This window comes from Physeter macrocephalus, chromosome 14 (assembly GCF_002837175.3).
Source record: "Physeter macrocephalus isolate SW-GA chromosome 14, ASM283717v5, whole genome shotgun sequence".
Lineage (NCBI taxonomy): Eukaryota > Metazoa > Chordata > Mammalia > Artiodactyla > Physeteridae > Physeter > Physeter macrocephalus.
This window is the reverse complement of record NC_041227.1, coordinates 99,974,871-99,999,892: the sequence shown is the minus strand read 5'-3', so window position 1 is coordinate 99,999,892 and position 25,022 is coordinate 99,974,871. Positions and strand designations below refer to the sequence as shown.

The 25,022-nt window shown below is 40.2% G+C and overlaps 1 protein-coding gene across 5 annotated transcripts in view; it reads right to left on the bottom strand.

The window, feature by feature from the left end:
* ACACA (acetyl-CoA carboxylase alpha) overlaps positions 1-25,022 on the bottom strand; it is a 243,169-nt gene that overhangs the window by 182,980 nt on the left and 35,167 nt on the right. For all 5 annotated transcript variants that reach the window (XM_055090971.1, XM_055090969.1, XM_055090973.1 and 2 more), the window contains 2 exons: positions 5,528-5,660; positions 4,109-4,247 (listed from right to left, as the gene is read on the bottom strand). In XM_055090971.1, coding sequence (XP_054946946.1) covers positions 4,109-4,247; positions 5,528-5,660 — 272 coding nt within the window. The remainder of the gene's footprint in view (positions 1-4,108; positions 4,248-5,527; positions 5,661-25,022) is intronic.

Below are 25,022 nucleotides of genomic sequence, written 5' to 3'. Positions count from 1 at the left end.
ACTTCTTCTTTTCTGATTTGGATTCCTTTTATTTCTTTTTCTTCTCTGATTGCTGTGGCTAAAACTTCCAAAACTATGTTAAATAATAGTGGTGAAAATGGGCAACCTTGTCTTGTTCCTGATCTTAGTGGATATGGTTTCAGTTTTTCACCATTGAGAATGATACTGGCTGTGTGTTTGTCATATATGGCCTTTATTATGTTGAGGTAAGTTCCCTCTGTGCCTACTTTCTGGAGAGTTTTTATCACAAATCGGTGTTGAATTTTGTTGAAAGCTTTTTCTGCATCTATAGAGATGATCATAGAGGCCGGTGTGACGTTGCACTAGCCTCAGGTGCGCCATGTGTTCTCCTGGGGAAGTTGTCCCTGGATCACGGGACCGTGGCAGTGGTGGGCTGCACAGGCTCCCAGGAGGGGAGGTGGGGATAGTGACCTGTGCTTGCACACAGGCTTCTTGGTGGTGGCAGCAGCAGCCTTAGCGTCTCATGCCCGTCTCTGGGGTCCGCGCTGATATCCGCGGCTCGCGTCCGTCTCTGGAGCTCGTTTAGGCAGTGCTCTGAATCCCCTCTCCTCGCACACCAGGAAACAAAGAGGCAAGAAAAAGTCTCTTGCCTCTTCAGCAGTTCCAGACTTTTCCCAGACTCCCGCCCGGCTAGCTGTGGCGCACTAACCCCTTCAGGCTGTGTTCACACAGCCAACCCCAGTCCTCTCCCTGGGATCCGACCGAAGCCCGAGCCTCAGCTCCCAGCACCCGCCCGTCCCGGCGGGTGAGCACACAAGCCTCTTGGGCTGGTGAGTGCTGGTCGGCACCGATCCTCTGTGCGGGAATCTCTCCACTTTGCCCTCTGCACCACTGTTGCTGTGCTCTCCTCCGTGGCTCCGAAGCTTCCCCCCTCCGCCACCGCAGTCTCTGCCCACAAAGGGGCTTCCTAGTGTGTGGAAACCTTTCCTCCTTCACAGCTCCCTCCCACTGGTGCAGGTCCCACCCCTATTCTTTTGTCTCTGATTTTTTCTTTTGCCCTACCCAGGTACGTGGGGAGTTTCTTGCCTTTTGGGAGGTCTGAGGTCTTCTGCCAGCGTTCAGTAGGTGTTCTGTAGGGGTTGTTCCACGTGTAAATGTATTTCTGATGTATTTGTGGGGAGGAGGGTGATCTCCACATCTTACTCTTCCGCCATCTTGAAGCTCCTCTCCACAAAATATTTTTTAATGGGTGCATGGTATTTCATAGAATTGGTATCAACAGATTTTATGTAACTAATCACTAATGGTGGACACTTAAGTTAGTCCTGGTTTCTTGTTATTTTAAATAACACTGAAATGAATATCCCTGTATGAACGTATTTGCCCCATTACTGATTTTTGTTCCTCAGAATAAATACCAGGAAATAGAATTTCTTAGTCAAAAGATATGAGTACTTTTGTCCACTGGTGCTCATGATCCCATCCCCTTCCATCTCCTCTAGCTCTCTTGTGTACTGCTACCCCCCGGGCTCCTTCCTCTCAGAAACATTCCTAAGTCTCTTCCATTCTGAAAAATAAAAATTCTCTCTTGACCCCAAATTTCTCTTTAGTTACTGCCTTTTCTTTTTCCCTTCTCATCCAAAATTCTCAAAAGACTTGTCCACATTGGCTGTCTCCATGTCTCATCCCATTCATTCCTTATCTTCCTATATTAGTCTGCATACTCACATTGTTCCACTGAAGCCATTCCTGCAAAGGTTACCAATGATTCCCTAATCGCTAGACAGATTTTGATTCCTATTTTATTGGACTACTGACACCTTTGAGCCTTCCTTATTGAAATTCTCTTTTCTCATTGCTTTTCTCTTCTGTTTCTTCTATTTCCCTGACCATTTCTTCTCAACACTGTTTATGGGCCTATCTTCCTGAGCCTATCCCTAAATTTTAGCCTTCTATAAAATTTCATCCTTAACCTTCTTCTCTTCATTTTCTGTCTGATCTTTCAGGAGGTAGTGTTAACTATCACATATTTGCCGATAATGTACACTCTTAATCTCTAGTTCTCATTATTTCTAAGTTCTAGAAGGATATATTCAATTTTTTGTAGGATTTCTAGAATCTGCTTGTATCACATGTACTCCAAACCTAATCTGTCTCCCGACCAAAAAAAACCCCCACCTTGCTCTTATTACTATATTATCTATTATTTTGCCTTTGTTGATGGTGCTAACATGAAAAACAAGACCATCTTTGACAAATACTACATCATGTCTTGTACTTTAACAAGCCACTTGCAGTTTCCAGAAACCACTGTGTCACACCTTCAAATATTTGCATATACATTCTTTCTGCCTGTAATACCTTTGTCTTCCCCCTAATTGCTTCACTAACTCATACTCATTCTTGGCTAGGTAAAACCCATTCAGAAAGCTCTCTTAATCTTGTTAACCCCTCTTAACCCTTAACCCAAGAGCAGGGGCCAGAGTTACAATGTCTCATCTCTGTGTTCCATAGTACCCTGTGCATATTTCTATTACAGCACTTACCTCATTGTATTGAAATTATTTGTTTCCTCGAGCAAGATCATATCTTTTTTTTTTTTTTTTTCGGTATGTGGGCCTCTCACTGTTGTGGCCTCTCCCGTTGCGGAGCACAGGCTCCGGACGCACAGGCTCAGCGGCCATGGCTCACGGGCCCAGCAGCTCCGCGGCATGTGGGATCTTCCCGGACCGGGGCACGAACCTGTGTCCCCTGCATCGGCAGGCGGATTCTCAACCACTGCGCCACCAGGGAAGCCCCAAGATCATATCTTTTTAAACTGTAGGTCTCCATGTTCATTGAGTGAATGAATAAATGAATTAATAGGAGCACCAAGGAAAAAGAAATCATGCAAGGTACTTTACATTTATTATACACAATTTCATCTTTACAACTATCCAGTAAAATAGACATGAATTTTCCTTTCACATATACAAAACTGCAGCTGAGAGGTGTTGAAGGGTCAATCTAAATGATTTCATATAATAACATCTATTTTCCAATAAATTGGTGCCTTCTTCATTTCTAAAGATAATGTAATAACCCTTACTCCTTAGGAATAGTCTTAATATCATTGTCTCAATATAGAGAGTACATATAAAGACCAAAATAGCTTTAAAAAGACAGCTCTTTAAAGAGCTAATGTTGGACTTCCCTGGTGGTGCAGTAGTTAAGAATCCGCCTGCCAATGCAGGGGACATGGGTTCGAGGGCTGGTCCGGGAAGATCCCACATGCCATGGAGCAAATAAGCCCGTGTGCCACGACTACTGAGCCTGCGCTCTAGAGCCTGTGAGCCACAAGTACTGAGCCCGCATGCCACAACTACTGAACCCGCGTGCCACAACTACTGAAGCCCACACGCCTAGAGCCTGTGCTCCACAACAAGAGAAGCCACCGCAATGAGAAGCCCGCGCACAGCAATGAAGAGTAGCCCCTGCTCGCCGCAACTAAAGAAAGCCCGTGTGCAGCAACGAAGACCCAATGCAGCCAAAAAAAATTAAATAAATAAATTTATTTTAAAAAATAAAATAAAATAAAGAACTATTGTTATCTGTGGGTACTCTGTCTTAGAGATTATACTTTAGTGATAAAAAGTATGAAGAGGAAGGACTAGCCACGACCTCTCAGCTACACTAATAGTCTTTATCTACCTCTCTCAGATGGAAAACCATCTAAGCAGAGAGACTACGCCAAAGAGCCTGCAGAGTGAAACCTATTTGGGTTCCAAGAGGTCTCCCCCTCACAGGAGGAGGGGAAAAAACAACCTTAACCTTAAAATTCTCTAAAATTCAATGTAACTCATAAGGGAAACAGCATTTCCTTCCAAACGTTTCTACTGACACATGCTAAAGAATGTGGCTTAGCAAATAACACTGAAAATCGACATCGAAACTTTGGTTAAATTTCTACCTATTTTTACTTAGAACACAGGCGTCTACATTGAGGTTAAATATAATACAATCCTTGTCTATGCCTACTACTGACACTTTTTAAAAGAGAAATCCTTGGGTTTGGGAATCCCCCTGAGTTAACATTCTTCTCCTTAAAGGCTGTGCCATTCAATGTTTTATGCTTGAGGATGATGCTTTCTTAATGTTCATAACTTACCTGCATTGGCTTTCAGGTCTTCAGGTGTGACCATGACAACAAATCGGATTGCACGTTCATTTCGAAACATCTCATAAGACCACCGGCGGATAGACCGCATGCATTTCACTGCTGCAATGCCATTGTTGGCAATGAGAACCTGGAAGAGTGGGAACATGGGAATTGGAGAGAGGTAGAAAAGACAGGCAAAGACAGGGGAAAAGAGATGAAATCTCTTTTGTAGATCTTCCTCTGAAAAGCCAGAGTTTCAACCAGGAATTTGTATTGTTGGTCTAGGCAGTTAGGAACAAACTCCCACATGATCAAGGGATATTTTAAGATGTTAGCTAAGCGAATACTTCAATGTGTGCCAGCTAAAACTTACTCTTTCTAACTTCATTTCTTGAAGGGAAAAATCAGTTACTCAAATCTTATGAGTATGTGAATTATTCTACCATACCTACTTTTAGGGAATAGAAGAAACAAACGTCTGGGGGAAGATTCAACAGTGTCATGCACTATTCTCTGTTGTAGTGAAACAAGGCACAGAGTCCTGAACATGTATAAGAACGCCTACACTAACCACCACCTCTCTCCAGAATGCTGAATCCAAATGCCTTAGAATTGTACAGACTGCCCCAGAAAGAACGGTGACAAGAAAAAGAGTAGAAGGATCAATGATCCTGAGACTTCTCTGTTAGACAAACCTTTCACCTCCTTGCCTGTCTTCCAATCATCACCCTGAGGATAACATAGGTTGGGAGACATGTAATCTCTACTCATTGGAAGACTAACAGGAGTGTACCGCTAAAGCAACACTTTTAGGACAGAGAATATAGGTCTCCATCCTTTAATCTTTTAATCACTGCAAGCTATTTCAACCAAGTCATTCTCTCAGCTCCAATATGGTTTAGATAAAAGTGACACAGATTAACTCACAACATTTCAAAACACCTGTAATCTCTTTAAGTATTTCATGTGGTATATTCCCTCTAAACATCTCAAATTCCTGGCAGAACCCAGTAGGTTACACTGTATCAAACTGTTGAAGCCTTCTGTTCTGAAACTCTCTCCACTCCCTTAGCTCTAAACCCAGTGTTATGACATGTAACCTCCTCACTACCACCCCACAAGCTAATCAATTTCTCATACCCTCTCAGATCAGTGCAACTCAACTCCATAAAAACCGCAAGATCTTTCTAAAAGCACTTTATGGGTGCTGCCTCATCTTCTTACTTAGTTATGACTAAATTGTCAGTGGTAAATACATATTACAGAAAATAGTGAAATTATTTAATAGGATGCTAGGGAGGCAGAAAGGATAATTCTGCAGTCTCAGAAATTCAACTTAAATATCGGTTTTGAGCAAATCTGGACAACAAAACTAGGCATTAAATCTCATGTACTTTTGAAAAAATAATTAAGCAGGTTATAACTCACCTTCTCAATCACTTTATTCCCACCAAAACGAGTAACAAATTCTGCTGGAGAAGCTACAGTGAAATCTCGCTGTGAGTCTATTTTCTTTCGGTCTCGACCTTGCTTTACTAGGTGCAAACCAGACATGCTGGACCTGTAAAAATAGAGAAATCATAAAAGTCTACAGCTAAGATTTCTTCAAATCATCTATCTCCCATGGAGACCTGCTTTTCACTACTGAACTTATATGAGCACTTCCAACTGCACCCTTGTGAAGACTGCATGGTGGCAGACCACATAGTTTTTATATAAAAGAGAGAAAAGAAAATGATCTTTGCTTGTGGAAATTTAAGAAAAAAAATAAGTGTTCCTGAATAATAAAAGACAATATTAAGGTTTACCAACAGATGCCATCATAAAGAGATAGGCAAAGAACAGACTAAAATGAGATGGTATAAATAATAGACTCAGAGTGACTGTTAAAACTTAAAAAAACAACCTACAACAGTTAGCAAACCTGTTTCTGGATTATGATTCTGACACACAGATGACCTTCACCTCTGTATCTCTAACTTCCATTTTTCTTATGAGCTGTAACTCCACATTTTTAACTGCCTACTAAATGTTTTACTTGGATATTCCAAAGACGTTTCAAAATCAACAAGTCTAAAAACAATTTATTTACAAGGCATTTACAAGGCAATTTATTTATAAACCATATTTCATTGACCTTAAGATAACACTTTTTTTTTAGCTTTTTAAAATCTCTGAAATTGGTATGTATCTTACAACTGATGGTGTGCTTTATTTAATTGGCAGAATTTTTTTTCTCAGTGGTACATTCAATAATGGTGCCTCTAACAATCAATGGTGTTTTAGATTAGATAGTGGTGGAAACAGCACAGGTCTGCTTTAAATTCCAGATCTTCACCGAATAACTTAAACTTGCTAAGCTTCACTTTTCTCTTTGTAAATATGTATGGTATTCACTGTTCTAGGTTTTTAGCTATTGTCTCTCAGCTCCAAGCCCACCCTTTTATGCTCTGCTCTATGACAACAGGGCTTAACACCATGAAAACTTGTTTGATTCCGCCAATACGAAGGCAGAAGCGTTTAAGGAAAAAAAAAAAGAGAGAGAGAGAGCGAGAAAGGGATTTTCTGCTTATTTTCCAGCTATTATCAGCATTGCTCCACAGGAAAAGAGAGTTAATTCCAGTCTCTAGCATCTTTCAGCATTCCCAGGAACAGCTGTGATGCATTCCCTTAGAAGGACCAGGAGCAGTGGATTGTGGCTCCTTGGCTGTCAGAGTACCAGCCCTGCCATGCTCACTCATCCTCTGGGCTACCCGGCCTGGGTCTATCAATCACCTGTCAGGCCAGGCCGCCTCCTCAGGTATCTGAGCACCAGCTACTCAAAGCTTACTCCCAGAGGTCCAAGCACCAGCCCCTCTCCAAGCACCTTGGGCCTGCTCCAAGCTTGTAGGTTCTGGGAATACTACCTCTTCCCTAGGGGTGGTAGCTGCTTCCTGCAGATATTAACCTAACCTTGGGTTACCTCAGCATGTCTTTTTTGTTCTTTTATTCTTCTAACACCCAAGTAACCAATTCTCACAGTTGAATGTCTTTTGTTTATAATACCTAATGCAGTTTCTCTTTCCCTGACTGGATCTTGACTCATAGCATTGATAGACCTTCTGAAAGGGTGTTTTGAGGATTAAATGAGATAATGGATATAGTAAATAAAGTCCTTTATACACTATTTAACAGACAGCTGCTTTCTTCTATTTCTATCTTTTTTTCCTTTCTCTTACACTCTAACCTTGCACTCAAGTAATTTCTCTCTTCAAAATAAAGGAGTATGATTAAAATCTTCCCACAAAGAAATACCAGGTCCAGATGGTTTTATTCTTATTTTATTTATTTATTTATTTACTTACTTACTTATTTACTTATTTATTTATTTCTGGCTGCGTTGGGTCTTTGTTGCTGTGTGAGAGCTTTCTCTAGTTGCGGCAAACGGAATTTACTCTGTTGGGGTGCGCAGGCTTCTCATTGCGGTGGCTTCTCTTGTTGAGGAGCATGGGCTCTAGGCCCGTGGGCTTCGGTAGCTGTGGCTCAAAGGCTCTAGAGCGCAGGCTCAGTAGTTGTGGCACACAGGTTTAGCTGCTCCGCGGCATGTGGGACCTTCCCAGACCAGGGCTCAAACCCATGTCTCCTGCATTGGCAGGTGGATTCTTAACCACTGAGCCACCAGGGAAGCCCCAGATGGTTTTAAAAGACAAGTTCTACTGAACTTTCAAGGATCGTAGCCTACCAAACTTCCAGACAGTAGAAAAAGAAGTAAAACTTTCCAGTTAGAGTAATACTGATACCAGAACCAAAGACATTACATGAAAGGGAAGTCCAGGGCCACTTTACTCATGACCACAGTTGCAAAATTCCTAAAGACGATATTCTAAATAGGTGTTGGGTCAAGGATGGGCAAAATATTAGTTAAAACATATGTTACTCCACAACCAACTTGAGTTTGTCCCAGGTAAGCAAGGATGGTTTAATTTTAGAAAATCCATAAATGTAAAACTGTTAGATTTCCTAGCAAGTGCAATAAAACAAAAAAAATTAATAAGTAAATTAGAGATCTGAGGACTGCCAAAGAGGAAGTTAAATTATATTTATTTGTGAATGATGTAATTTATATAGAAAACAAAAGATTCCGTAAGTTATTAGAAATAATAGGAGGCCTTAGTCAAGTGTCTAGATATACGATTAATATATAAGAAGCTCCCAAATATTATATATAGATTATAAAATTAAAAACAGATCATAAGTTAAAAACTAAAATATAGGGGCTTCCCTGGTGGCGCAGTGGTTGAGAATCCGCCTGCCAATGCAGGGGACATGGGTTCGAGCCCTGGTCTGGGAAGATCCCACATGCCACGGAGCAACTAAGCCCATGCGCCACAACTACTGAGCCTGCGCTCTAGAGCCCGTGAGCCACAACTACTGAGCCCATGTGCCTCAACTATGGAAGCCCACGTGCCTACAGCCCATGCTCCACAACGAGAGAAGCCACCGCAATGAGAAGCCCATGCACTACTACAAAGAGTAGCTCCCACTCTCTGCAACTAGAGAAAGCCTGTGCGCTGCAATGAACACCCAACACAGCCAAAAATAAATAAATAAAATAAATAAATTTATTTTTAAAAAAAACTAAAATATACATACTTTTAAGACATACATATAGATACAATAAAACTATGTAAACAGAGAAACAAAATAATGCGATGAACATGTGATTAAGGGAAATGACTACCTGGGTGGGGAAAGCAGGGAGAAGGTTTATGGAAGAGAGACTATATGGTTAGAAAGATGTAGGTGACGGCCAAGGATCAACCTTTAAGTGGTGAGGTTTTCAAATTCTTTTTTACACTATTTTTAAAATTACTAAATAAGTAACCAAATAAATAAATAATAGTGGGTTACACATGGACGAATGAGTGTGTCTTGAACCAAAAATTATGATTATATAATTCTATACACCTGAGATTAAACACACACACACACACACACACACACACACACACACACACACACACTCCCTAGAGATCAACTTTCAGTTTCTTAGGGAGAGAGAGACAGAGAAGATATAAACCTAGGATAAATAAGGAGATGCCTGAGTATAAGACAAAAAGGGAAGCAAAATCTTTATCGATAAAATTAAGGTGGGGAAGGGATTGCTCATACGGTTTAATGAATAGTTTAGAGATAACAAAGGAATGCCCTGAGGGTCACTTGTAATCAAAGAGGGGAGAAAAACAGAAATATACCTTACTTTTAATGATGGGATGAGGACTTCCCTGGTGGTACAGTGGTTAAGAATCCGCCTGCCAATGCAGGGGACACAGGTTCGATCCCTGGTCTGGGAAGATCCCACATGCTGCAGAGCAACTTAAGCCTATGTGCCACAACTACTGAGCCTGTGCTCTAGAGCCTGTGAGCCACAACTACTGAAGCCCGCATGCCTAGAGCTCTTACTACACAATAAGAGAAGCCACCGCAATGAGAAGCCCGCGCACCGCAACAAAGAGTAGCCCCCTCTCACCGCAACTAGAGAAAGCCTGCGTGCAACAACAAAGACCCAATGCAGCCAAAAATAAAGATTAAAAAAAAAAAAAGATGGGCTCCTTCATATAGCCATGTTCAGAAGTTAGGCACCACGCTAAAAACAAGAGGATCAAGTGGAAAGATAGAAAAGATATCAAAATCTTTACTTCTCACCTAGCTTTTCTCAGGAAGCTACCAGAGAATGTTGTCTTCCCAAAAGATGAAGTAAACCAAGAAAAAGGAAGACAAGGAATGCAAGAAATAGAGGATCCAACACAGAAGAGAAGGGAATTCTCTAGATGATTGTTCAAATTGGAGGACAGACTGCTCCAGGAGGGATGTCTCCTTGAAAAAAATGGACAGATCACCTATTGTATTTAACAACAGAAAAACAAAATAAAACTGTGTATGTGTATGTAGTTAATATATATATATGTGTGTGTGTGTATTCTGTTTGTATATATGTTTGTTTTACGTAAATAAAATAATAAACCAGTTATATATATTTATTATATTTATACATATATAAATCATTTTACTGTATATATATTAAAATATACAAAATATATAAGTATATATTATATATAAAACAATACATAATACGTATATGTAAAATATACCAGTTGCTTTTTACTTATTTGACTCTCAGTGGAAGATTTGCTTGGTTTACCCCCCAAAGGGTGGAAGAGGTCAAGTAAAAAGGAAAAGGAAAGGATGACTGTTTTAAAGACACATTTTGCCAAATCAGTGTTTTTCATTTGTTTCTATGTTTTCCAGGGTCTATTTAATTTTCGGGTAATTTTTATCAAAATAAAAACTCCAGACTGCAAAAACAAGCAAGCAACCCTTAATGACTGCCATCCAGCAAATCACTCAGGTCTTTTATGTCGACCCTCTGCTGGAGAGGCACAGACCTGCAAGAGGTCTGAAGAAGGCCTGACTCATTTCCTCCTCAGCGTGAGTTCTAACAGCAGAAAGAAGAAAGATTCGGGATAGGAGAGCTTGGCACTCTCAACACCTCCAGTCTGGCTGCCTACTGTCACACACCAGGACAATGGCAGCAGCCACCTTTCCTGGTCCAAGAGACAGAGTCTAAAAAAGTTTTCTGCAGGGCTTCCCTGGTGGCGCAGTGATTCAGAGTCTACCTGCCGATGAAGAGGACACGGGTTCGTGCCCCAGTCTGGGAAGATCCCGCATGCCGCGGAGCGTCTGAGCCGGTGAGCCATGGCCGCTGAGCCTGCGGGTCCGGAGCCTGTGCTCCGAAACGGGAGAGGCCACAACAGTGAGAGACCCGCGTAACGCAAAAAAAAAAAAAAAAAAAAAAAAAAAGTTTTCTGCAAAACTACCTCCAACAGGATGCTACCTACTACACAGAATTGATATTTTCCTTCAAAATAGATGAAGAGAATTCACTCTTGAAAAACCAGCCAAGAACAGTGAGCAATTTTGGCACAGACTAAGTGAGATTCCTTAACGAAAGACCAGCACACAGCAAGGTCTGTGCACGGGTGCTTGTTTTCAACGCAGCTACAATGTCACACATCGTCTCAGGTATCTTTGGTTCAAATTCTGAGTGTAAAATAAAGGTTTAGAAATCCAGGAGCAAATATGAGCGTTTTAATTCATTTCCTTAAAAAAAAAAAGTTTCCTACAGACACAAGAAAATCATCAAATCAGATTGCCCATAAATTCCAGGGCTTAGCTGTCAATGTCTTACTGTTTTTTAAAGGTATATATTGCCCAGATACGGCACTCTAAAACTTACCTTCGAAGCATGTAATATCTCATCTCCTTATTTTCCTCCGCAGAACCCTCCATATCAAGATGGCAAAGGAATGGAGGCTTTTTCTTCAGGTGTCGGCCTTGTAAACACAAGCCAGAGTTTGTTCTCCTGCTGCAGGTGCTTAAAACCCAGGAGGACAAGACATACTGTGCCTACTTCTTGGCCCTGCTTCAGAGTAGAGTATTCCTGATGGCCTCAAGCTACAGTCTTTTTGTGTACTTTGTCCCCAATTTCCATACTTCCCCTCCTGTTTGCATTTTCTCCCTACACCGGGCCCACACACAGAATTAGTTGATTTCCCAAGGGGACCGAGAGGAGAGGGGGAGAAATATAAAAGCTTGTATAACTAGAAAGTAGATCTCAGCAGCTCTGCCTTAGCCGCAGCAAACGTGTTTCAACAACGGTCACTTTCTTCTGACAGTCACCAGAGAAAAGCTCCACGGCCCCTCCAGGCTGCCAGGAGCACATGACAGGGAGGGCCCAGGGCAAAAAGAAGACAAAGTTTACAAGGACAACTATGCCAAGAAAGTAATGGGGTCAGGAAATCCAGAGGGAGGAGGACAGCACAGCCTAAGTAGGTAATTTCTGAGATCCAATCAAAACAAATAATACTGATTTTCAGACTCCAAGAGTGGGGAGAGCAGGTCAGGAGAGAAAGAAAGCCAGTCAAAAGGACGAAACACGCCACTACTGAGGAACTTTGAATAATGTGGAGTCACAACTCTAATTCTCAGTCCAGAGTAGTGGTGTGTACACACACACACACACACACACACACACACACACACACACACACCTTTTTAAAAAACAACAAAATCTAAGTCACTAAAATTTGAGAATAAGACTGGAGCTGATACAAATGGGATAAGGAGAAGATGTGGATAAAATCCCTGAAAGGAAAAGGGACCCAGAAAAATATTTTAGACACAGAGGTCTAACCCAGTTTAAGCAGAGAAGAAAAACCCTGCCTAAAAAACTACTGGGACGCATCTATTGCTATGCAAGCAAATTTGCCGCAGATGGACAAATCACTTAAATAAATAAATGGTGGCTGAATGTTATACAGTAACATAGTCCTGTTTTAGCTTTTAATTAAGTAGATATTGCTCAGGATATTGCTCCCTTGTAAAGGCAGAAAAGACTGCAACAGCTAGAATCTACAGAATCACAATTTCCTGAGATAAGTCCTTAGGAATGGTATAATCCACCAGAGTCATATCTAACCTGATTCATGCACCACCGAAAAATTCTTCCTCACCAAAATGTTGAATACAAATGGTTAATTCTTATCTAATGCCAACTATGCTGAGAACCTATTAACCTTCCAGGGAAACCCTCCAAAACGGAAGTACACAAATGACCTGGAACACAGATGAAAGATGAAAAATCAAATAGAAGATAAATGATTAAGACAAACCTTGATCTTAGGACATTCAGGTGACCCAAGATGAAAAGACTCAATCAGGACACTCACTCAATATGACCATTAGCCATAATAAAAAATGGAAGTCCTGGATTGGTTTCTGGCCTGTACCACTCTGCATCATTCCTTCCATACTATGCTAACATCTGATAAAGTCAGTCAAGTTTGCTTCCTCCTTTAAAGAAGCTGATGCAGAGGAGTCCTCCTATCTTTATGTCTCTTCAGGATAACATGTCTCAAAAACCAGAGCACTGAAGCCTTTGTTCAGAACAATTACAGTGACCACAGATGTAGAAGCAGCTCAATTTTACACACATCTAACTGCCAGATGTAGGCAGTTCCAAAAGAGAATCACTCTCTGCCTTTGTTATATAAGTTCAACATTCAAAAAGCAAAGCATTGCATATAGAATAAAGCAGGCTATTTTGCACTTGATTATATCAGAAAATATACTAAAGAGTCACTCTCAGTAATCAAGTTTGTGCTTCCTTTCACCAAAGGGATCTTTCTAAAACAACCAAACACTAACACAGCACACCCAGATCCAAAACAAAGCTAGTGTTTCTAATCTTTTATGGATGCTGCTCCCAATCCTCCTGCAATATTAGAACAAAAGAAAGAAAAAGCCACATTCATTCCTCCAAATTCAAAGCATCCTCATTTTAATCTAACATGAAAAGAGAGTGTCCAAAGTAGACACGTACCTGGCACAAAATCCAACTAGAAGCCCACACTGATCCCAACATTGTAACATGCCAGGCACCAAGGATGACGTAGCAGTTTATCCAGCAGACTGTGATGCATTAGCTAGCCTGACTGCAAGGCAGTCTGAGTTACACTGCAGCACGCGCTGTGAGAGACTGTTTTACACTGGGGCTTTTCCAAGCAAAGAAATCTTGAATCAAGGATGTACCTCTTTTGAAAATCAACTGACCATATATACAAATAGATTTAGCTGTGGACTCCTAATTCTGATTCACTGATCTATATGCCTATCCCTGTAACAATGCCACACAGCCTTGATAACTGTGGCTTTACAGTCAGTTTTTGAAATCAGGTAGTGTAAGTCTTCCAACTTTGCTCTCCTCTTCCGTAATTGTTTTGTCTATTCTAGGTCCTTTGGGTTTCCGTGTAAATTTTAGGATGAGTTTGGCAAATTCTAGGAAGAAAAAATAAATCCTCCTGGGATTTTGACATGGACTATGAATTTAAAGATCAATTTAGGGAAAATCACCATTTTGACAATATTGAGTTTTCCAATTCCCAAACATGGACTGTCTCTCCATTTACAGGCATACCTCATAGATATTGCAGGTTCGGTTCCACAATTCACCACCACAATAAAGTGAATATTGCAATAAAGCAAGTCACATGAATTTTTTGGTTTCCCAATGCATGGAAAAGTTATGTTTACTCTATACTATAGTCTACTAAGTGTTCAATAATAGCATTACATCTACCAAAAAATGTACATACCTTAATTTTAAAAGATTTTATTGCTAAAAAATGCTAACCATCATCTGACAATGCAGGGTTGCCACAAACCTTCAATTTGTAAAATGCAATTATCTGTGAAGTGCAATAAAGTGAGTGCAATAAAACAAGGTATGCCTGTATTTAGACTTTAAATTTCTTCAATTTCTCTCAGCCATGTAATATAATTTATTTTTATTTTTATTTTTTGGCTGCGTTGGGTCTTAGTTGCAGTGCACGGCCTTTTTGCTTCATTGCAGTGTGCAGGCTTCTCTCTAGTTGTGGCACATGGGCTCTGTAGTTGCAGCGCCCAGGCTTAGTTGCCCCGTGGAATGTGGGATCTTAGTTCCCCGACCAGGGATCGAACCGGCATCTGCTGCATTGCAAGATGGATTCTTAACCACTGGACCACCAGGGAAGTCCCAGTAATATAATTTTTAATGAACAAGTCTTACACTTTTTTTGTTGAATTTATTCCTAAGCATTTTATTATTTTCAATGCCATAGTGAATAAAATTATTTTAATTTAATTTTTTGCTTGTTCATTGCTAGCTAGTATGCAGAAATACAACTAATTTTTGTATATGGATCTTATAGCCTGTGACCTTGCTAATCTCATTTTAAAATCCTTAACAACTTTATTGAGATATAATTCACATACCATATATTTCAGCCATTTAAAGTATATAATTCAATGGTTATTATATTCACATGGTTGTGAACCATCGTCACAATCAATTTTAGAACATTTTCATTACCCCCAAAAGAAACCCTGTACTCAGTAGCAGACACTCCCTATTTCCCCCAAAACCCTCCCCAGTCCTAGGCAATGACTAATCTACTTTGTCTTTATAGATTTGCCTATTCTAGATATTTCATATAAATGGAATGATATCATATGTGGCTTCTTTCACTTAGCATAATGTTTTCAATGTTGTAGCATGTATCCATACTTCATTTCTCTTTACGGCCAAATAATTTTCCACTGTATGGCCATACCACATTTTGTTTATCCATTTATCAGTTGATGGATACTGGGTTGTTTCCACTTTGTAGTTATTATGAATAATGTTGCTGTGGACATTTATGTACAAGTTTTTATGTGAACATATGCTTTCATTTCTTATGGGTATATAACTAGGAATGGAATTCTTGGAACATATGGTAAATATTTAGTTTTATAAGAAATTTCCAAATTATTTTCCAGACTGGCTGTATCATTTACATTCCCACCAACTACGTACAAGTTTTCCAATTACTCCACATTCTTGCAAACATTTGGTGTTGTCACTAGTTTTTATTTTAGGCACTCTGACAGCTGTAGAGTAATACTTACTGTCTTAATTTGCAATTCCCTAATAGCTAGTGATTTTAAACATCTCTTCACATCTTTATTTGCCACCTGTATATCCTCTTTGGTGACATTTGCTTCTTTTTAATTTCTCTCTCCTTACTGAGAATATTATTTATTGATTCATTGTTGTCATACTTTTTTTTTTTTTTTTTTTTTTTTTTGCGGTACCCGGGCCTCTCATTGTTGTGGCCTCTCCCATTGCAGAGCACAGCCTCCGGACGCGCAGGCTCAGTGGCCATGGCTCACGGGCCCAACCGCTCCGCGGCATGTGGGATCTTCCTGGACCGGGGCACGAACCCGTGTCCCCTGCATCGGCAGGCGGACTCTCAACCACTGCGCCACCAGGGAAGCCCTGTTGTCATACTTTTAAAAAATTCTTTAAACATGCTTTCTTTTGGTTCTTTGAATACATTTATGATACCTAAATTTTTTTTTTTTATGATACCTAAATTTGAAGACTCTGTCTGCTAGTCCAGCATCTAGACACTCAGAGACAGTCTATATTGACTTTTTTCCTAAATATGGGCCAACTTTCCTATTTCTTTTCACGTCTCATGATTTTTTTTGTTGAAAACTTAACATATTAAATAATTTATTGTAGCAACTCTGGATTCTGATTTCTTTTACCCATGAAGATTGTTGTTGTTACTAATGTTTGCTTGTTTGTTTTTCTTTCTTGGCTTAATAATTTGCCTGGGCTAAATCTATGAAATCTCTCTCCCCCAAAGTGTACAATCACTGATGCCTCAGCTCAATTTCTTCTTATCATGTGCTTTTATGTTTCAACCTCCTTTCTAAGGGGTTACCTCTATGTCTGCAAAACTTAAATGTCAGCCAGTGATTAGGCAGGGGTTATACCCAAACACCTGAGGCCAGTAAAGCTTTTGTACTCCATTCATGTGTCTGTGTGTAAGGCAGAGTAGCACATTCAAAGTTCAGGACATTTTCAAGTATGTCCTGGCTTTAACTTTCTGCTGAGCCCTGTCATGTCCACTCTGTGCACGCACACAGGCTCAACCAGCAATATGCTCACCCCAACCACAAACACACCTCAGGCTAGTAGAGCGGTTGGCCCACCTCTCTCATCCCCTGCCAGATGGTCACTTCTACTGACAATGCCACTGGGGAGCATGGTTGTCATCCACTACCCAAAAGGAGTATGATCCTTTCAACTGCAGCATCAAAAACTCCAGCCCTTATGGCATACCCACAGTGGCAAAACCTCCATGCCAACCAAGCTGAGGGAAGGGAATGGGGAAAGTCCTGACAAGAACACCACAGACTCCTACTGTTCTTATTGAATTTCAGCAGTTTTTCAAATACTTCTCTCAGACTGTTGTATGCCTTATAGTTGATTTTAAGGCTGAAATGGTTTTGTCAAGCTTTGTAGTTGCTTTTTCGGATTAAGGATTTGTTCATCTCACTAAGTTATAGCTGGAAGTCCTGCCTGTTTTATCTACTTTTTGAGATGTAACTTCATACAATAAAGTGCAAAGTCTTAATTATACACTCAATTATTTTTACATATGCACATAACCAACCACTCCATTAAGATACCGATTATTTCCACAGTCTCAGAAGGCTCCAGTGTGCTTCCTTTCCAGTCAATATCTTCCCCAATGTAAACACTATTCTGAACTCGATCACCATCAATCAGTTTTGCCTGTTTTTGAACTTCATATGTATAGTGCCGTACTATATGTATTTGATCAATATTATGTCCATGAAATTCATCCATGTTGTGGCATAGCAGTAGTTTGTTCATTTTCATTGCATGTAGTATTCCATTGTGTGACTACTGCATGATTTATTTATTCTATTGGTGGACATTCTGTTTTTTATGATTTTGACTATACTTGAACTTGGTTTTTGGTGGACAAATGCACTCATTTCTTTCGGGTAAATAGCAAGGAAAGGACTTACATGTTGATAGAGTATATGTATGTTTACGGCTGTAAAAGATACTGCCCAAATACTTTTCTAAAGTGGTTGTGCCTACTTTTATTCCCATTAGCTATGTATGAGACTTCCATGTGTCGCACACCCTTGCTAACACTTGACATTGTCAGTCTTTTAATTTTGGCCTTTTTGGTTGGGATGGCAATTAATTCAATGTGATTTTTAATTTGCAAATCCCTGATGATCAACGATATTAAACAGCTTATTTTCATAAGCTTATTTGCCATCCAGGTATCTTCTTTTGTGAAGTTCAAGTCTTTTCCTTATATTTCTACTGGGTTTGAAATGTCTTTTGAAATGTCTTCAAAAGACATTGAAATATCTTTTTCTCATTGATTTATAGGATTCTGACAGTGAGATTAATTAATATTCCTCTTTCAGCAACTGAGAACAATTAGGCAAAAAACATCAAGGATACAGAAAAACAACACAATTGAAAAACTCAACTTAACTGACATGTATAGAATTTTATAACCAACAACTACAAAATACACATTCTTTGCAAGTGTTTATAAAACTTTACCAGGGAATTCCCTGGCAGTCCAGTGGTTAGGACTCAGCATTTTCACTGCTGAGGGTGCAGGTTTGATCCCTGGTCGGGGAACTAAGATCCTGCAAGCTACACGGCGCAGCCAAAAAAAAAAATCCAAAAAACAAAAACAAAACAAAACAAACAAAAAAAACTTTACCAAAGTTTTTTACCAAAGACCATATGCTAAGCCATAAAGTATAAACAAATTTCAAAAATTTGAAATTACATAGAGTATATCCTCTTAATACAATGGATTAAACTAAAAATCAATGACAAAGATAAGAATATGAGTACAGATACAAGTAAGCTTGAAGTTAAGTGTTGGGAGGAAGAATTTCTGGCCTGATAGTTTCTATTTTCTCCATGAAATATGAGGCAAAGTTATGAGCTGAAAGTGTGCCTAGAAGAGGCAGGGACTAGCAGAAAGGGAGACTGCTGGTTTAAGGACAATGGAAAAGAATGAAACTGTTGTTGTGGAAAAAAATGGAAGGCCAAATTTCCAGAAAAGAACTACAAAATAGGAGAAAGAACAAGAAGAATTTCACAGCACGGCAAGCACTTGAGAAGGACCTTAAAACGTGAGGACCCCAAAGTATGAAAGGAATTTCAACAGTCAGGAGAAGGGCATTTCAATAAGAAAACTTGAGAGAGATTGGGGGAGGAGAAAGAAAGAGGGGTGGGGGGAGGAGGGGGAGGGGGAAGAGAGGGGTGGGAGAGGGAGCAAGTGAGCAGATCCTATTATGCCCTTAAGTAACTATTGTATTTTCTTTCTTGCCATCAACTTCTTAAGAGGTGAACTGTTGAAATTCCTGTTCTTTCACCATTTGTTCACTACTTTATCTCTTGCCATCTACTTAAAGCTGTTCACCTCAGGCTTCTCCTACTCCTAACTCCAGTGTTTTTTTTTCCTCCGTCTTTCATCTCTATTCACCACTTCATGTCACATCTTCTACCTTAAAATCATCTTTCCTCTGGTTTTCTTGGTTCTCCTTCTACCTCACGGATCATTTCCTGTCTCCTTTTTCCCCCCTCCTTCCATCTGAAGGTAGACATTTCCTTAAGATACATTTCCCCTCTACCTATATACTCTTCCTCACAGTGATCAAATCTACTTGCACAACTTCAATTTCAATGCAACAAACATTTATTAAGCATATACTATATGCCAGGCATTGCTCTAAACTCTGAAAAAGTGCTTCTTAGCTCAGGTTTCAGATCAGACTCACCTGGAGAGTAGCAGAATGACCAGAGATTGTAATTTAATCAGTCTGAGACAGGGCTCAGGAATCCATATTTCTTTAAAGCTCTGCAGATGATTCTGTTGTACAGCCAAACCTAAATACTGTTTTCCATCTTTTTTTTTTTTTGAAATAAATTTATTTATTTATTTATTTTTGGCTGCATTGGGTCTTCATTGCTGTGCGCGGGCTTTCTCTAGTTGCGGCGAGCGGGGGCTACTCTTCATTGTGGTGCACAGGCTTCTCATTGTGTTGGCTTCTCTTGCTGTGGAGCATGAGCTCCAGGTGCACGGGCTTCAGCAGTTGCGGCTCTCAGGCTCAGTAGTTGTGGCGCACGAGCTTAGTTGCTCCACAGCATGTGGGATCTTCCTGGAACCAGGGCTCGAACCAGTGTCCCCTGCATTGGCAGGTGGATTCTTAACCACTGTGCCACCAGGGAAGTCCCCCTGTTTTCCATCTTATATATGTCTTAGTGTTTGGGGAACCACTGACTGAAACCGCCCACCCTGACCAGGCAAGATAGTAGCTGCTTGCAACAGGAGGTCCAGGTAAGGAATGCAGAACTAACAAGCTACCAACAACTGGAAGAATTTGGGAAAGGTCAAAAGGAGAGAGGAGACGCCAGTCCGTATGTCCTACCAACCTCCCAGAATCCTTCTCCCTGGAATCCATCTTGGCTGAGTGATGCCCACACCACCAGGAAGGACCCTGAGTCAGAGTGATTGGCCAGAGACAACTGGAAACTAACCCAATTACCATAAAACCCGAGACTGCAAGCCACGTGGCAGAGCAGATCTCCTGGGTTCCCTTACCCTCCTGTTCTCCGCCTGGGAACCCCTTCCCAATAAAGTCTCTTGCTCTGTCAGCACATGTGTCTCCTCGGACAATTCACTTCCGAGTGTTAAACAAGAGCCCACTCTTGGGCCCTGGCAGGGGTCCTTCTTCCTGTACCATTAGTATGACATACAAGATCCTTAACCATCTGACCTTTATCTCACCAGCCTCTTCTTCCACTGCTCTAACTACCCTGTCCCCCTTACCTTCCAGTGATACTCCATGTCTTACAACTGCCTGAACATGCTGGATTGTTTCCACAGTCTGGTACCTTTACACATGTTGTCAACCTCACCATCTCTACCCTTCCTACTACACACACACCTATCTCTGTTAGCTTGTCTTGTCTGTTTTCTGTTCATCCTTCAAAACCCAGTTCAAACATCTCTGAGACATTAGTAGGCCCCTTACAGATCTCATTAAGCCCATCATAATGACTACAGCTGTTGTGAGTATTAGAAATAACATTAGCAGACTTCCCTGGTGGCGCAGTGGTTAAGAATCCACCTGCCAATGCAAGGGAACGGGTTCAAGCCCTGGTCCGGGAAGATCCCACATGCCGCGGAGCAACTAAGCCCGTGCGCCACAACTACTGAGCTTGTGCTCTAGAGCCCGTGAGCCACAACTACTGAGTCCACGAGCCACAACTACTGAAGCCCACATGCCTAGAGACCGTGCTCCGCAACAAGAGAAGCCACCACAATAAGAAGGCTACATACCGCAACGAAGAGTAGCCCCCACTCACCGCAGCTAGAGAAAGCCCTCAGGCAGCAACGAATACCCAACACAGACAAAAATAAATAAATAAAATTTTTAAATAATTTAAAAAAAAAAAAAAGAAAGAAAGAACATGAGGACCCTGGCACGGTGTTTGGCTAGACACTAAAATATCCTATGGATAATGGGGACCCACTGAATAGTGCTGTGAGATGATCAGTTTACCTTAGAGAGATGACAATGGCCATGTGGTGCTTTTACTGTAGGGGGAAAGAGACTGGAGAAGTGCTAAAATACTATTGCCATAATCCAAATAAGAAATAAGGGCAAGAGCAATGGCAGTAACAATAGAAAGAAGAGGACGAATTCAACAATTATTGGGGGATAGCATCAACAAGAATATGTAGGGCTTCCCTGGTGGCACAGAGGTTAAAAATCCTCCTGCCAATGCAGGGGACATGGGTTTGAGCCCTGGCCCAGGAAGATCCCACATGCTGCAGAGGAACTAAGCCCAAGCAACAAAACTACTGAGCCTGCGCTCTAGAGCCCGCAAGCCACAACTACTGAGCCCACACACCCCAACCACTGAAGCCTGCGTGCCTAGAGCCTGTGCTCCACAACAAGAGAAGCCACTGCAAATGAGAAGCCTGCAGACCGCAACGAAGAGGAGCCCATGCTCACCACAACTAGAGAAAGCCCACGCACAGCAGCAAAGACCCAACGCAGCCAAGAATGAATGAATAAATAAATAAATAAAAACAAAAAACAAGCCTATTCAAGCACCTAAGAGGGAAGGATCAGAAAAGAGAATTGGGAGATTATGTTCGTAAAACACAGGGAGTAGTTTCAACAGCGAGAGAAAAGCCAACACTGTTGACTGGGGCCATTACCAGGTCACCAGTGAGTTTTCTAAGAGTAGCTACAAGAAATGGTAAATGCAGAAACCCAACTGCACTAGATTAAGACATGAATGGGACTACCAGTTGAAAGTGTGAGCATTTGTTTATTACTGTTCCCTACCAAAATCACAAAAATGACAATAAAATAGTAAAAGAGGTATAAAGATATAAGGACAAAGAGAATAGAAGAGGAGACCCCCCCAACAGATTATAGATGTCAAAAAATTTTTTGGAAAATAGAAAGTAGATCGTCAAGGAGTAATAAACTGCCTCAGAAACCAAAGAGCCCATAGTAGGGAAAGCCACTTAGAAACAAGAATAACTCTACTTTAGCACTCTGAAAAAGTCAAGCTTATGAAAGATTTTTAAGGACATGAGAAAATATTGTTATGTGGGGAAGAAAAGCAGGAAACAGAGCTGTGTATTCATTACAACATCACCTATGTATATACTTTTTAATGAAATTTATCCTTAAGGGGTAAAAAACACTGAAAGGAAACATATCAAATATTAACAGCAGTTATTGCTGGATGATCATATCCTAGATTGTTTTTTATTTCTTTCTTTATACTTTCTGGATTTCCAAATTTTCTCTAATAAGCGTACATCTCATAATTTTTAAAAATTTAAGTAGTAAAAGCAAACTTCACTTTCAAATTCATATTAACAGGAAAAACAGAGGGGGAAAATGTATGTATTACACTAGAAGTACTAAAAGGAATAAACACTTTCAAGCAGCTGTCCTGAACATTAGAACATTTGTAATTTCATGCCTACAATTAGCTACGTTTGTAGAATAAACTCTGGAGACTATAATATGCACACAGACAGAGACAGCTCCTGTTTTCTGAATGGAAAGAAGGAATGAGTGGGAGATAGAGACAGGAAACTATTGCCCTCAGCAAAAAGGTACCACGTTGCAGATCTCATAATGACCTTCTCTGTCTACTCCACTTCTGAGGTACCATGGCAACTGGGAACCTCAGAATATCAAGGAAGAAGTATTGAGAGTAAAGAGTTCGGAGAGCTGCTGGGGGAAGCGGGAAAGCTCAGGGAAGCTAAATGGGAAATCCTAAGAAAGCCAAACATAAGAACATTCTCACAGGCCCATCTGCAAGCAAAGCCATAATATAAACGTAAAACTAGAGCCAGTTTCCTTATTCCCCATGTTACAGCTCGAGAGAGATGAGCCAAAAGATAGGAAGAGAAATGAAGTTTCCTGCCCTCTCAAAAATGGTTATTCTCAACATATAAATTATAACGTTGACAGTAAATGTTTGCTATAATCAAAAGCCTTTCAGACCTAAATTCCCAAAAGCCCTAATATGAAAATTTACCTCACAAACGGACTCCTCCATAAAAAATAATATATTATACCAGTATGGCACATTTTACTTTTCCAAAGGCTTTTGCAGCTATTTATTTTCACCTCTATCACTAGATTTAAATGAAATCACTTCAGACTCAGGAGTTTAAAAGTGAGAGACTAAAAAATAAAGAGAATCCTTGTTTCTTTCCAGGTCAAACACAAGTATATACAGCTAAAACTAGAAACCTCTTGTTCTTCATAGCTTTTGGTCAAATCATACTGTATTTTATAATGGTCACTTTCATTATGATTGTAAAATCCACTAAAATATCATCATTAGTGCAACACCAAATTGTTGTGCTACACATGCTATAACAATAAAAAGTGTGGAATGGTAAATTATCCTTTATTTTTCCTTCCATTTATCTCTATACCACCAAACTATCACTAGTAGCCATATACTTTCATGATTTGCTACCTTCCTTTTCAACGAGTCACTGTCACCAAAAAAAAAGAGGGTAACAATAGATTAAGAAATTTAAGGGATATAATATATAACGCATGGTCCTGGATTTGATACCAGTTTGGATGAACCAGGATTTTAGAGTCAATTGGAGAAACTTGAATATGGTGTACATATTAGATGAGATGAAAATTTATTGAAATAGAAAAGTGGAAATTTTTGACAAAAAAGAGACTGTAAAAACAATGTGTACAGGATGATCTCATTTCAGTAGCAAGAAATGCATATGCACCTATGCACAGAAAAGGATCCAGAAGATTATACAACAGGGTATTAGCAGGAGTTATCTCTGGGTGGTGGATATACAAGGCTTTATGTTTGCTTTCTAGTATTTTGTTTTTAATTTTCCTTATTGCTTCTTTAATAAAGCATTTTGTAAAAATATATTTTCAGGGACTTCCCTGGCAGTCCAGTGATTAAGACTTTGCCTTCCAGTGCAGGGGGTGCAGGTTCAATCTCTGGTCCAGGAGCTAAGAGCCCACATGCCTCATGGCCAAAAAACCAAAACAGAAAACAGAAGCAATATTGTAACAAATTCAATAAAGACTAAGAAAAAAAAAAAAGTCCACATCAAAAAAAAAATTCTAAAAAAAAATATATTTTTTTTTCTAACTTCTGTCCCTTTTAAATAAGGCTGAAGTTTAATTAGAGAAAAATTGTTCAAAGAGAACACAACCTATCTATTACACCCAGGGTTCTTGTTTAGTGTAGTGGCTGACAGTATGCGCTCTGACTGGGTAATTCCCCATCCATAAATTTCCCATCCATAAATTGTGGGTAATAAGAGTATATTACTTACCTCGTGGGTTTGCTGCAGTGGAGATTAAGTGTGACACTCCACATAAGCACATCAGAGAGTTTGGCATATAGTAAAGCACTTGATAATGTTACCAATCATTACTATTATTTTTCTAATTAGTCACTGAGAAAACAGGACTGCTAATTCATACAGACAATGTGAAAAATAGGATAGGATGTAGCAAGAATAGGTCAGCTCTCTCTCTTACTATTCTTGTTCCCTATAACTTCCTTCTTGACCCAGTCAATGGGAATGGAAGCTGAGAGCCACCCCCAGATTCTCTCAGATTCTAACTAAGGTTAGAATCACCTTATTTCTTATGGATGAAGCTCGGTACAGCTCTATATGAAATTTTTAATATGACCATGAAGTACGGTATCTAAGAGCTGATCCCAAATTCTGTATATTACCTGTCTGCATTCCATGACTGGCATCACTGGAGAAACTTTAAAGATTATTTCTAATTAGAAAATAGTATCGGGGCTTCCCTGGTGGCGCAGTGGTTGCGCGTCCGCCTGCCGATGCAGGGGAACCGGGTTCGCGCCCCGGTCTGGGAGGATCCCACGTGC